Source organism: Haliaeetus leucocephalus, unplaced genomic scaffold, assembly GCF_000737465.1.
Source record: "Haliaeetus leucocephalus isolate CR32 unplaced genomic scaffold, Haliaeetus_leucocephalus-4.0 Scaffold340, whole genome shotgun sequence".
In the NCBI taxonomy this organism is placed as follows: Eukaryota; Metazoa; Chordata; class Aves; order Accipitriformes; family Accipitridae; genus Haliaeetus; species Haliaeetus leucocephalus.
In genome coordinates this window covers 6,562,152-6,576,916 of record NW_010972776.1, presented here as the reverse complement: position 1 = coordinate 6,576,916, position 14,765 = coordinate 6,562,152, and the positions used below count along the sequence as shown (strand labels likewise).

The 14,765-nt window shown below is 34.5% G+C and overlaps 1 protein-coding gene across 4 annotated transcripts in view; it reads right to left on the bottom strand.

Annotated features, from left to right (window-relative positions):
- The window catches only part of DIAPH2 (diaphanous-related formin 2), a 265,399-nt gene that overhangs the window by 217,081 nt on the left and 33,553 nt on the right, over positions 1 to 14,765 (bottom strand). For all 4 annotated transcript variants that reach the window (XM_010572431.1, XM_010572432.1, XM_010572433.1 and 1 more), the window contains 8 exons: positions 10,257 to 10,396; positions 9,808 to 9,882; positions 9,652 to 9,721; positions 8,160 to 8,296; positions 6,867 to 6,975; positions 3,562 to 3,672; positions 1,304 to 1,422; positions 205 to 321 (listed from right to left, as the gene is read on the bottom strand). In XM_010572431.1, coding sequence (XP_010570733.1) covers positions 205 to 321; positions 1,304 to 1,422; positions 3,562 to 3,672; positions 6,867 to 6,975; positions 8,160 to 8,296; positions 9,652 to 9,721; positions 9,808 to 9,882; positions 10,257 to 10,396 — 878 coding nt within the window. The remainder of the gene's footprint in view (positions 1 to 204; positions 322 to 1,303; positions 1,423 to 3,561; positions 3,673 to 6,866; positions 6,976 to 8,159; positions 8,297 to 9,651; positions 9,722 to 9,807; positions 9,883 to 10,256; positions 10,397 to 14,765) is intronic.

Here is a 14,765-nt window from a genome sequence, read left to right as displayed (position 1 = left end):
CCCCCCCCGGGGGGGGGGGGGGGGGGGGCGAGTGAGTGAGCGGCTGTGCAGTGCTTAGCTGCTGGCTGAGGTTAAACCATAACAGTTACAGAGCAACTATTCATGAACAATTATGAGCTACTCAGTTTACCAGGGTCTTGATTTCTATTCTTCTCCCTAACCCCTCCAAAAAAAAAAAAATCAAACATGACACCTGACACTTACCGGACATAGTAATCACTCCTGATGAGAAGGAAATGTTGGAGAATTGACAAGAAGTAATTTTCTGAAGAAGTATCTTTCAACATATTATACAACAGATGAAATACTTCATTCACATCAGTGCAAATTTTGTTAAGGAAATACAAGGACTTAAAAAAAAAAAAAAAAAAAAAAAACCAACCCCAACCCAAAAAAACCCCCAACCCCACCCCCAAACAAACAAAAAAAAACAAACAAAAAACCACCACAACACAAAACACCGCCCACACCCAGTTTCCTAGATGTTGTTCATATTGTTCAAGTAAAACCTTTTAACACTCTGAACTACTATCCTTATTAGTAAATATCCTTTTTCCACTAAGACTGTCCACAGAAACCACCTCCTGCTTAACAATTAAGACATGTTTCATTACTACTCAGAAAAACTATACTACATACTTATTATCATAGAATCCTGTAAAAATATTTCACATAAAGCTTTCATTTTCATTCTGAAGTAAGCCAGGCTATTGGCAAAAACACACTAGTCAATCATTTTAATTTCTTAAATAAGAATATTACCTGTCATTACCTGTTCTGTAATGCAACAACGTTATTGTTAGTGATTTTATATTCTTCTCATTGGTTGCATCCACCTTCCTCTGCTTCTTAAGTACCAGCTACTGCTCATTTAAAAACTGCAAGCAATCATTCTGAACTTAGGTAACTTTAAATTTACTGCTTTTTCATAAATAGAGAAGGCATGAATCTTAAGTGCCTCAGAACTTACTAGAAATGTTGTTCCAACTTAGTTATCAAAACTCCTTTTTCTTCAAACTTATAATCTTCTATCGGTGTAATTTTGTAACTTCATGTATTACAAGCCAGAGTTTAGCTTAGTAAATGTGATTTATGAAAAATTCTGCTCCAAATGACTTATATTTTACATGCAATTTAAGTACTAATTTTCTAAATAAGTTTTTAACAAAGATATCTGCTTGAGAAAGTCCCTGACAAGATATGCAACTATGACAAATAAACTGCACATAGAGCTTTCTAACTTATGTTTAATAAAGTTATTAAACGATGCAACAAGATATAACACCATTTCTATAAAGGATATTCCATTTCAGCTCTGATATCATTGAGACGATGTGACAGTTCAATTAAGTCATCTTCTTTGTTCTCATCAAACACTTTCAGCTGAATATCAAGCTCTTCATTATCCTTATCTTTCAAGCCCTATTTTTCAAAGCATAGCATAACTTAATTTTCCCTTTTTTAAAGCAAGAATTTCCCCCCCTTCTAAGATTACATAATGACAAAATATGAGACATTAACCTTTGGAAGAGGACTAAGCTGTAACTCAGTGCCTGGGGTTTTTTTATTATAATTGCACAGCCATGAAAAATTAAGGCAAAACATCAGCAAACATAGCAGGTACGGGCTACAGAACAAATATGAAGCCTTCTAATTGAGTTGAGTTCTCTTAATGGGACAGAGTCATCAGTTTATGCTTGTTAATGTCAGTTTCTTTAAAAAAATAGCCTAAGGATATTTCAAAACATTAATGAAAGTGAACTTAAGAAGCCTAAAGAGGCGTAAAGATATGCTTACAACTTCTGTTATTAAGTTAATCTAGAACTTAGCATAAAAACAACCATAGTACATTGAGAAAAACTTACAAGAGAAAAAAAAAGAAAAATTAATACTTGGAGCAGGGAAAATTTTGTTGTTCTTGTAAGAAATACTAGCAATTTCACTCATACACTTAAGAACCAAGTTTAGCTTCCTACTAGGCAAAGCACAAAAAAAGGAAACTAGCTCAAAAGCTATTAGTGTGAATGCACTCCATGCTTTAAATGAAAATTGGCCTAAAATTGTCATAACTGGATATGCACAAACTGAATAGCAACTGTGTAGTTCCCCAAAAAAAGTAGAAACTCATTCTAATGTTTGAAAACCAGAGAAGGCTACTGTGAATCTGGACAGATTAAGAGAAAGTAATATGGATCCTCCTCCTGATTGTTTTTTGTTCAAGAAACCCTCGTTCATAAATTTCTTGAAAATTTACCCCTAAGCACAGATATAAGCGTGAAGTCTTCTCTCTATCATTAAGAAAGTTGCTTTCTAATGCAAAAAAAGCCTCCTCTACGTTGGACATTCATTCACTGCAGAATTAATGATCTGAGCTCAATGCATATCTTGTAACTAATACGTTACAAATAAACAAACCGCAAGATAGCATTGACTATTTTAGTTGATATTACAGCTTACATGAAATATTAATTAAACTTACTAGAGACAGAATTTCAACACCGTAGCTTTTTAGGAAAGATTATCATCACTGAATATTAATTGCTTTTGAACTCATATATCTGTATGGCAGTACAGTCCATGAAGTTTTCTATCATGATTTATTACAATTCAGTTTATTTGCCACCTAACCCACCCCCAATTCTTAAGGTTTTTAAGCATTATTGATTGTGTAAACTAACTTTCAGTAGATTACGAAAAAATTAAAAGTTCTTCAGGGCTTCAGATGTTCTACAGCAAATAAAGACAGCAGATCACATTAATGTATCTACATGATCTAAAAACCTAAATACCTACCCTAAGAAAAATTAACATACATACACCAGCAACAGTTTCAAATCTCAATGTGCTATAAGCTGAAGGTTTTTATTTCTGAGAAATGTTGATGATTCAAAACTTCGTATCTTAACAGTTATAGCAGTATAAATTCTGTTTCAGACAAATATAAGCAGGTACTCTTTCAGCTTTAGTGAGAAACTGCTGAGTAGCTTATACATATTCTTGATCATCGGAACCATCAGAATGGTTTTTTGGTTAAGAGCTATAAATCTACCCCTAAGTCACAAATATTTATACACAACTACCCATAAAGGCATACTTCCGTGCAGCTGCATGAAGACATGCAGTCTCAAAGAGAATGAAGGAGTCGATCTGATTTTTCCTTAAAAACTCCAAATGCATTTTCAGAATGTAGATTAAAGAAAAATAGATTTCACAGAAAACAACAGGAACAGCATATACAAAGAAAGTCAATTCAAAATTGGTTCCACAGCCAGACTCCCATTCACCACATGTGCTTTGAGCTCATTATACTAAATTTGACTACCCTAATTTAATTCCTAATATATTGACTTGTTTCAACTACCATTCTGGTTTACATAGCTAATGAAAACCTAAATTTGCTGCTATGCAGAACGAAAGCAGATTTGGATTGCTAGTCCTTTCCAGGTCTGACCTTCCCCACCCCCAATCTTTCACATCAGCTAGTCTCAGTAAAACAATTTGGTTGTCTTCAACAATCACAAACAGTTAACTGTGATCAATTCCTATGTACAAATGACTTACAGGCAATATTTTCTTCAGGCCACAACGTAAAAACTCATTTCTCAAGTGTATCCTGAAATCAAGATCTTCTGGAGATGTAACAAGGGCATTGATGAGCTGCATACATGCTACCTATTATTGGAAATACAAGCAAAAACTTTTAGCATGTGAAAATAAATATTGTCTTTGAATACTTCAGTTTAATTATAAAACCAAATGTCAAGAGATGGATATTATTTATTATGCGGCACACATGCAACACCTGACCTTGCTTAGTTTAAGCAATATCAAATACTCTTCTGTTTTCATATTGCGAGTGCTTCTGCTATGTGAAAATTATATCACATAAAGGATCATACATTATTTCAGAAAGTAATTCCCACACTACAGTTCCACACTGCAACTCCTTCTCTTTCTCCTCAGATTTTGCCAATTTGAAAACAACCTGGTTTTATAGTAATCAGATTTAAAAACAAACAAACAAAAAAAACAAACACAAAAATCACCCAAAAATAACAACAAAAAAAAAACCACAAAGACACCCATACATAAAATAATTCACCTCACCAGGTGTCTTTTCTACTCCTGCACAGCACTTTTGCAAAATGTCTGAAGTCTCAGGATACTGACTAATGCTTTAATTGAACAGCTGTGCACTTTAATTGATTTACTTTAAAACAGGTAGACAATAGCATAATGCCAAAGGTGCTCATACACGTTAAGAGACTAAAATGGGACTCCAGGGAAATACCAAGTTTGGTAAAAGATGTTAACTGCAAACAGAAGTAGTATTAGAGTAGAAAAATTACATAAATAAAAACCAATAGCTGCAGAGAAAAAAGTCAGATAAAAGCACCCTTCCTGTTTTAATTACATTCATTATTTAGTTTGAATGGAACACCTTATGGAGACTTAAATTTCTATTAAAACACTCTTTCAAAGGCACTCCCTTTATATAGCTGCATCTTCCAATAATGTAGTATCATCATGCTCGCTTGAACGATTCTTGTTATTTTACTACTATGACATGACTTAACAAGCCAAAGTACATGTCCAATCTGAAATTAATAGAGAGAAGAGGTGCCATCTGCTATGATTGCTTTTGCCAGAAGAGACTCTGACTTAATGGCTTGTACTAATACATTACAAGTAAAGAATGATTTTGTCAGAAACAAGTTAATGAGTCTTGCAATTGTACCTTTACTGACATACAAGTGAGGTTTCGGGGAGCGGGGGGCAGGAATGTTGTGTGGTAGTTTTTGTTTGTTTTAAATCAACAAGGTCATAAAGTAGGAAACAACTTCAAAATTAATTCTTCTGTGATAGCATTATTAAGATTAGAATGTAATTTATAGAAACTTATTGAACATCAGTAACTTATCAGCTCTGAAACAAGAACTACTGATGGTAAACATAGCATTAAGACAACTATAGCTGACATATATATGATCTAATAATGGAGAAGGTATCCCTTCCATGTAGGTATACCTGCCCTGCTTGCATTCTACTTTTCCTTATCTTTCAGCCATAGTACCTTAGCAATACAAAATTTGACAATAAATACTGTATTATAAGAAGGAAATAAGTCAAAGTCATCCTCTAGTAGGATATTCAGCCACTTGGTCCCTATGCAAACACTTGCAGTTACTAAAAAAAGCAATTTTAAAAAGTTTGCATTCTAATAGCAACCAAAACTCTTGGGCTATTCAGGTGTACACAGAGATCAATAAATTCTATCCACCGACACATAAGCAGCAATGAACATGTGACATAGGACATGACTCAGTAAAGATCACTGGCACAGAAGACTTTTTTTTATTATTTTATAAAAATAATTTTTTGAAGTCACTAGATTATCCCTAGAGATGCACCAGCGGCTGATGAAGGGCAGATGTCAAACACACACCAAGGAACGGACAGTTCTTGTTGACAAAAGTAGCAACTATATCCTGCTGCACACTACTAATCTCCAAAGGTACCCTGCCAAAAATGGACACACCCAATCAACATCTGTCATAGTTACTACATATCTGAATACTTAAAAGGCTGCATATACTGCTGCCAAAGTCCCAGCAGTAGTAAGACAGCTGCATGTATATCTTACAGATTTCTTAGCAACAGAAGAAATCTTAGCAATGGGAGAAATTATTTCTGTTTAATGTAAGAGAATGGCTGTGTTAGAGGACAGCTATGTTCAACAACATTGAGCTTTAAATATCTAAAACTAGCAGTTTTACTCCCACTCAATTTACTTCTCATATTACTAAATTATTAATGAATTATCACTGTCCTTGTGCCATGAATTTTTCAAAAAAAGGTCAATCATTCAATTTACCAGAGATAGGCTAGAATTTAACTTAAGTTGTTATTACCCAGGAGAATGATGACATTACCAAAATCCTTCATAGCCAAATAAAACTTTTGACTGCAGTTCCCAGAAAATTTCATTACAAAAACACCCTTCAAAATACCTAACTATATTAAGAAGACCTTTGCTTATCTATTTCTTCATTCAGTAATATTACAAAAAGGTGAATAATGCTTTAAGTATGCTCCTGTCGCAGGTACTTCAAACAGTAAGATACTTGAAAGTGTGTGCTCAGTTAAGACATTCCAATTGTGGTTCTAAATTCAACTCAAATACTCACTTCAAGAGCACAACACAAACTTGTTGTTTTACGAATATATCACTTCGATGGAATCATTTCAAAGCCACAAGTACAGGAGTTTTTGTTTACTTTGGGTGCAGGAAGACTGGGGGGAAAGAGGGTGTTTAAAAAAGCAATGCTACTTAGGAGTACTTTTTCATGGTTCTTCCCTAAAAGCAAAAGATATACAGGAAACACTGCCTCCAGCTCCTTCAACTCCAACTTCCTCAGGGCTCCAGTAACAATAACTAAACACTTCACAGAGGACAGACTGAGAGTTGGATTTTTATTGGTCCATTAAACCACACACAATTCCCAGTCAAGAAGATTAAGCAGTGACAAAGATAATACAATGCTTTCACAGACTTATTACCTAAGCATTATATCTGGTATCCAAGAACAGGAATATCTCTAATTACTCTCTTTTTATTAAGGTCAAGACTTTTTAATCCTATTTTTGGGACAAGGAAGTCAGTTTCTTGGTTTCACACCATTAATCAGAAAATCTAGTATCAGCAGGCCGTTTCTATTTATTTTTCCTCTTTTACTGAACACTGGAGTAATAGCACTAAAATATTTCACTGGTAAATAATTTAAATATCATTAAATAATACACAGTCTTCTAGTATTTTAGATTATTTCTGAAGTATTAATAAGCTTATAAAAAAGTAAACCCACCTGCAGTTGTAAGAATTCATGGTTTTCCAGTCCTTCAACAATCTGAGAAAAACGTTCCCTATTGTGCCTTTCAGCAGCAGTTGTTATAGCACCTAAAAGCTTGTCCAGACTAAGAAAGAGGTAAATTGTCAAAAAGCATACCACAATCAACTTTCTCATTTTAAAGATACTTAGCCCACTATTGACACAACTCAAGACTTCAGTGCACCAACAGAGAATCTAAATGTATTTATCTACATTTATCTATATAAAGTTGAAAATAAACCAAGAACCACATGTTAAAATATCTACAAGATTAATGTTGAATTAAAAAAAAAAATTGAATAAATCTCTAAATTATTGTGACATTCAGCTAAGAAACAACCAATGAGGGGAAAAAGAAAAAAACCACAACCTTTGCAAGACTGTACACTAGGTACTAGCTGACGTGTTTGAAATCTGGGAATTCTAATATATTGTCTTTTCAGAAATCAGATCGGTTTTATCTATTTATTGCATACAAGACATGAAGTTTGCCATTTTTAACCTTCAGTAAACTAAGACACTCAATAATTCAAAGCAAATATCTGCCAACTGATTCTCTTTGTTTTAAAAAGCTCATGGACATGTGCTACATAACTCCATAACTTAAACTATTCAAAACTTCAGCTATAAATGTAAACTTTTTGCCCCTGTCAAATTTGTTATGGTTAGGTAGAGGTGATATTTTAATAAAATCCATAAATATATTTATATCTATATTATTAATATTATCATCTAAACTAATGAAAAACCTTCACATGTGGTGTCAAATCAGTAATTTTCAGCTATAAATTCATCTCCCATCCTCAGGGGAGACATCCCAATCTCAATCCTCCCCACAATAATAGGCTCAGTAGTACCCCATGCTAACACACATTTTTCTAAATCGTCATTAAAACTGACAGCTTTCCTTGTGGCAAATAATAGTTCACATTTCCTGATCATACACAACTTAAATATTCTTTTTTCAGCAGCCGTTTATGAACAGTTATGGTTCATGAAGTCTTCTCTTCTCTACAGTAAGCAATCATAGTCCTTTCAGCCCTTCCATTTAAGCCACAGTTTGTAGATCTCTGCTCACTTACTTTTGTCTTGATTTAATATTGGATTAATGCATCAGAACAGGTGAAAGTCTCTTTTCATTTAAACTACATTAAGAAAGTAAAGACTTAACAGGTTACATGTGTTTAACTGACAACTTTTCTCACCTGTATCCAAACTGACAACTCACAAGCATTCAAAAAAACCTTTTTATTTCCATATTTTACTTACATATTATCCTCTCCAACAATGCAGAGAGCAGAAAGTATTTTCACTGTTTCGGTCATCATGTGTGGCTGCTTTGGATCAATTGCTCTTGATAACAGCAAGAGACTTCTTTCATCTCCTAGAATCCTGTGCAATCCATACTTAAAGAAACAAAAAACTTACTGTGAAAAGATTGTAATTGCCTCGAATACTCATCATCATCTTTGGGCTTCAGATCCTTAGGAATCCTCATACCCCCTCTCCCCCATATGAAGCTTGGCAACACTCAACTAAAACCTTCTGGCTATTATCGCTTGGGGACACAAGTCAGTCTTCCGAGTCTTACATTTGAGGCTTTCTCCTAAGGAAGTGAGTGAGCTCATAAGGAAGATAACTTATTTTGTAAAATCAGGTATCTACCAAAAATCAAACCAGTTTTTATTTTCTATCTATATCTGAAACACCTTAACAGTATGAAAAATTCATTCCTTTTTTTTTTCTGTAATTGTAACAGCTCCTGGCAAGTCAAAATAACATTTTCCACACAAATGACCATTAGACATTGAAATTCTTTTTTTAAACAACTATCTTTTATTTATTTTATATTCTATTTCACTTTTTGTACAGCTAAATCAAAAAACTTACACCCTGGCATTTATTTTAAAGTAGCATTATTTTTCTTTTTCATTTTCATTAACTACAGGATAGTTGGTAAATCAGATATCTAATTGTCTGAAGTTACAATCAAGTGTAGGAATAGCAGTGGGGAAGCATGTGACCATTTAAGTTTACTTTTCCAACTTCTTCAGACAGGCTGTTCTGTAAGTAAGATTTTACTAAACTGAGTAACAGGAGTTAAAAGTAATGTTAATGCACAGTTATATTTATTAGGGGGGGTAGGGGGGTGGAATCAATCATTATAACAACACTTTAGATTTTGCTATGAATAAAGCAAAATTACAAGTTTAACACATCAGCTTCTAGCAGCAGTACTCACTTCGTGAACATGAGTAACCCATGTTAGAAACAAGTTAGATACGACTTAAACTAGACCAAAGCTTTACCCTTTACCCACTACCTACCAACTTAAAAACTGTAGCTAAAAGGATATGAAACCATACTCAGTTTAAAATCAGGTGAAAAGTACATTATATTAACAAAACCAAGCATGCATTCAAATCAGAATTTAGAAAGAAATATTTTCCTTTCAACTTCAGAAGCAATTAATTTCCTAATCCACTTACCTTAAATCCATACTATCGTCCTGTTTGCCAAATATTTTACTTCCAAAAATCAGTTATATTTAACAAAACCAAGACAAAATGCATATTCAGAAGGTTAACAAACAAGACTCAATGAAAACTTACACAAAGTTTACGACCTACATTTCCAAAGTCAGCTGACACTCAATATACAAGCTTTCCTTCCTTTTCTGAGATTCAACATGCTACATAGATCTTCAAGTCAACAAAAACCAAATCATGCTAAAAGTAGCTGAAATTAAAATACTTCTTACTTTATTGTTCATAAATGCTTTGAGGCACTGGATAAGTTTATGTTGATTCTTCTTATCAATACTTTCTTGCCTTGAAAGGGAGGAGGAAAATAACATAAGCACAAACAATCTTCACAAGCTCCCTCACCCCTCCCTTCAAAAGATCCAAGTCCTTACTGTTTCTTGTCCAGAAGCTTTTCCAATACATCCAAGAGAAGTCCAAGACCTTCATGTCCAAAATTGTTAACCCAGCTAGAAAAAGGAAGAAAAATGCTTTTAACTATTTCTTAATCAAATGTAAAACTTACAAAGTTATGTCTCCAATATTGCTTGTACATCTCTTCATAAATGCTGCTTTAAGTCTCACTTCCCAGGTAGACCTGATCAACCGTTAAGACAAATGCTTAGTACCAACAACTATAAGTTGTTGAGAACCACTGAAAGGTGAGAAGATATTGCAGACAGTTGCCAACACTTCACTTATCCTTTTCCAGTGTGCTGAGAAATACTTCCTCGTGCCAGTAAGCATTAGCATAATTACTCTGGTTTCAAAAAAACAGCCCCACAATTTTTTATTGCTAAGCAAACCCAGCATGATGAAAACTACAGCAGAAATTATTACTCACCTGACTGGATTGCTAGTTAGAGACACTCTCAAAGACTCTAGACAATTAAGAAGCTTTTCCTCTGAAATTCCAGATCGCAATTCATGAATATATTCTTGTGAGGACAGTGTGCATTCATGCTTGCTGTTTTTCAGTCCACCCTATCACAGAAGACAGAATGCTGCTTAACATGACATTGGTCATAATAGCATTTAGATGATAACATGCAAGACCAACAGTTCTGCGTGAATTTTAAAATCACCGTTTTCCCTGTACAACTCTTAAAAACACCTGACTTGACTCTGTTTTGTCATAAATGTTTAATAGTTTAGGTTTTGCATCACAAGGATAAATATTTTTCTGGAATCTTCTTCACTTCTTTGAGTAAAGTACATGTAGTACATCTTGGATATAAAAATTTAATTCCATCATCCAGTTGTATTAACATATTTAACTGCTACACACTCTCATTTAACATCTTCTTCATAACACTGTAGTAGAAACAACCATAAACAGAGACATAAAAACCCCCACACTTGTTACTAATCTTGTCTGATCATTCCCACTGTACCTGTCTTCTGTTTTAAAGAAGCTGTGCATTATCACTATAGACATATCCTGACTCTCAAATTAGTTCTTCTACAAAAGACAGGAAGAAGAAAAGCCATTGAAAATGAAAAGGAGCTGGTATCCACCAACTGTTACATCAATGTTTTTAAAATCATGCAGCTGCATGACTCAATGATTTCTTGCTGCACCATAATTCCATATTTCGCCACTAACAGCGATCTCTACAGGATCTTGTTTGCTACAAAAGAGTCATATGGAAGATTTGACAAAGAGCTCATCTCCCTGTGGAAGCAGCATTACAGAAGAATAACTACCTACAACATATTTCAGTATTAAAAATACCTGATAATCAGTTTTTAGAACTGTAGTATTCAAAACCATGAACAATATACAAAACATTTTACCAAGCAGTGCAACTAATCTTTTATACAGCTCTGACATGTTGCAGAAAAGTAGGCTTATCTCAGAAGAGTGGTTATGATTACTATGCAGTTCCTAAAGCTCCTTAGCTCTAAATGGTCTATTGAAGAGAACCTGATAAAGATGTGTCATGGTTGTAAAGGCAATATGAAAAGTCCCTGACCTAGAATAGGATTTATGTATTTGGTTTTAATTGTATCAGGAACTTCTGCAACTACTGTAATCTTCTAATTGTCTCTCTTTCAAAAAGCTACACTTTTTATGAAGTTTCTGCTCTATTCAAATTCCTACCATTCATTTTCCAAAAATGACACTAAGTATGGCTGATGACAAAATGACTTGTCTACATTTCAGTTAATGATTTTGACCTACATAGATTCCAGTATTAATACATATAACAGAACTATGGAAATGTTCACAATATACTTTCAGATTGTTTGTCCTCACCTCAACAAAACAAAAATGTGACACAGATTGTGAATGCATTAAGACAACAGTGTTCTCTGGACTATGTCAACTTTGAAGGTGTTCCTTGCTGACATGCATAGCACCTTTAGCTGGACAACGCGTGCCAGTTATACATCAAAGGACCAAGACAGACAAAGATGAGTAAATAGGATATAAAGGATCTACAATCTGTCACTATCAACCTTCTAAACAAAGAGATGCTCTTCCACCAAAAGAAAAAGAAATAAATGGGTGGAGGTTATCTTTATAAGAGTAGGAACTGACTTTAAATCAGACAAGTGTATTAGCCCTACATATGAAAAATCATCATGGTTTAGAAAAGTCATCACTCTGAAAGACCCTAAGGTAAAGAACTAGAAAACAGGAACAGCTTTATGCCATTCATTCCATTGGATGGAAACAAAAAAATTTTTATATATATATATATATATATATATATATATATATATATACACACATACATACAGTTTTTGTCATTTCAGACAACAGCCATTCCCCAAATCCTCAGAGTAAAAGAAGAGAACAGAAGCACTGCTGTAAGCCACAAAATATATAAAGAGATGAGGTAACTGCAACTTCAAAAGCCATTACATGTTAAGCCAGCCCCTGAAAAGCACTCTAGAATGCAAGATGTTTTTCGGGGTTTTTTCCAAAAAGATTATTTCCTGTGGTTAGCCCTTCCCCTGTAGTCTGCTGCAAGCTCCAAAGGAGATTCCTGTTCAGATGAGGCCTTTAAGGTCTTTGCTACATTTTCTTTCATATTCAAACAAAGGTGTGCTCTTGCTGCCTCATCGAGGACTTCGTGAGGCCCTCTGTCTAGCCCCTCATTTTCAGAAGACCTATGACTCCCTCAAAAACACTTAAAATAGGTTAAAAGTCAGAGGAATGGGCAGCATGATCTCCTAAACCTCACCATGCCTTACATGACAGACACACTTCTTCTTGTTTCTATGTCTAAGCACCTTTAACTACATAGCAATATGTAGTTATGTAGCATCTCCTCTTCCTTTTTTCCCCCCTCTTAAAAACAAATGATCACTGAAGATGGCTTATGAAAATCTATTCCCAAAACCTTTCACCCAAATACTCCAGTTCATGCTAGAGAATTCTCAGCTTACAAGGATTACTTTCTGTTATTTTCTACAAGCAACTTTTCAGTCTCAATCCACTCTTACTGTCTGCCCACGCTAATTGGAGTGCTACAACCAGGTGCTATTTCTTTTATTTCCCTATTCAAAGAGAGTTTAACTGGAATACTACTTTTAAGTAATGCTATGCCTTTACATGGATCCGGTTTTAATATATACATTTCTCATTTACTTTGAAGCACAAAGTCTCTGTGAAAGATATGCTTTATGTGAGAGCATCTAATAAAGACGAAAAGACAAAAGCGAAGTACAAAAAACTCAGAGGGTTAGGTCCCACACCAGAACTTTCAGAAATTAAATCAATGCATAAAATCAAAAATCTTAGAAATTACTTCATGACCAGTCACCTTCACAGTGTTACAATTAAGGCACAGAATTACTCATTCATGACAACTGAAATGAAAGCCTGGACCACACATTTAAAAATCCTTCTCTAAGGAAGTTAGAAGCAAAGTTTAGAGAAAAACTAAGCTTAAGGGAACTCCTGGAAAAGGAGTTTATATACTTACAAGCAGTATATAAAAGAAAACCTAGTTTGCTTTCCCATGAAGGGGGTAGATTAATCAATTCAAATTTGCATGTAGGACACATTTCAGGGTTTAAGGAACAATAATGACCGAGAGACAGGACAAATACTTTACAGTGCAGGATATAGTGAAAAATAAACTTAAGCACAGTTTTCTTTCTACACAAACTTTTTTTTTTTAAATATTTAGAAAACCAGGCAACAATTAAATATTTTAGAGATGCCTATTTCAGTTTCTCTGACTCCAGAGGACTTCAAAGTTGTTAGCTAGACAAAGAAATTCCTCACCCAGGACTTAGCAAATGTCCAGCTTTATACACTACTCACATGTGCCACCAGAAGCCTGTAAACAAGCTTGAGAACCATTATCTAACAAAATGGGAAAGCAAAAGCATTTTGCCCTCCATGGGGAAATAAGAAGATATTCTATCTACTTGGTGGTAAAGAACTGTGGAACACAACCGAACCAAATGGATGGGCTATAACAGTTAAAATACAAGATCAGAAGAACCTGCACAAACTACTCCTCTCTGAGGCACAATTCAGACCTCATCAGGACTCAAGCTAAAGCTGGGTTCAGCTGAAGAAGTTATAAGTATATTGCTTCCATGAGACAGTGTTTATTTCAGTGAGGATGTTGGCAGCCAGTACATTGAATAGAAATCTCACAGTATCATTGGTGGTTGCTTCTATCCAATTCACTACACCTGATCCATAATTTAGTAAATAAATCACTCTTTAGACAGAAACAAGTAACTGGTACCAGCATAATTACTAACAAAGTGGAAGTAATAACTTACACTTTCCCCCTCGCCAATGACTAACTGCAGAGTTTTTTCATACTCTCTATTAATGCAATTCTGTTTCTATCTCAAGCAAAGAAACCACTATATTTTAATTAGAGTATAAAAACAAAGTCAGATAAGACAAGTTGTTTGGGGAGGTGGGTGTGGTTGGTTTATTTGTTTTTAGGAAAGCAATAAAAGTGTTTTCAGTTATATTTTTAAACCACATACTCTAGTTGTCACACATTTGACTTGGAAAAGCAGTATCCTTGTTCAAGCTATGAGGAAACACTATCAGCTCCTGACCTAGAAATTGGAAGTTTACACAGTTCATATCCACTTCACCCTGTGGGTATTTGCCAAACACATTAATTCAACCCATTAAAAACAGAACTAACAAGCTAATCCTACTTCAGCCATCTACATTAATGACTTACAGATATAACAGAGGATGCACAGCTGCCATTTCAATGCAATTATCACTGTCTATAAAAGCAAGGAAAGGTTACTTAGCAGGCAGCTAAAATGACAAGTGGACACCAGTGCTTGAGATCTCAAGTAAAACTGAAGTAAGTTAAAGCTCTAAACTCCTCATTAACAGGCAAACCTCTTC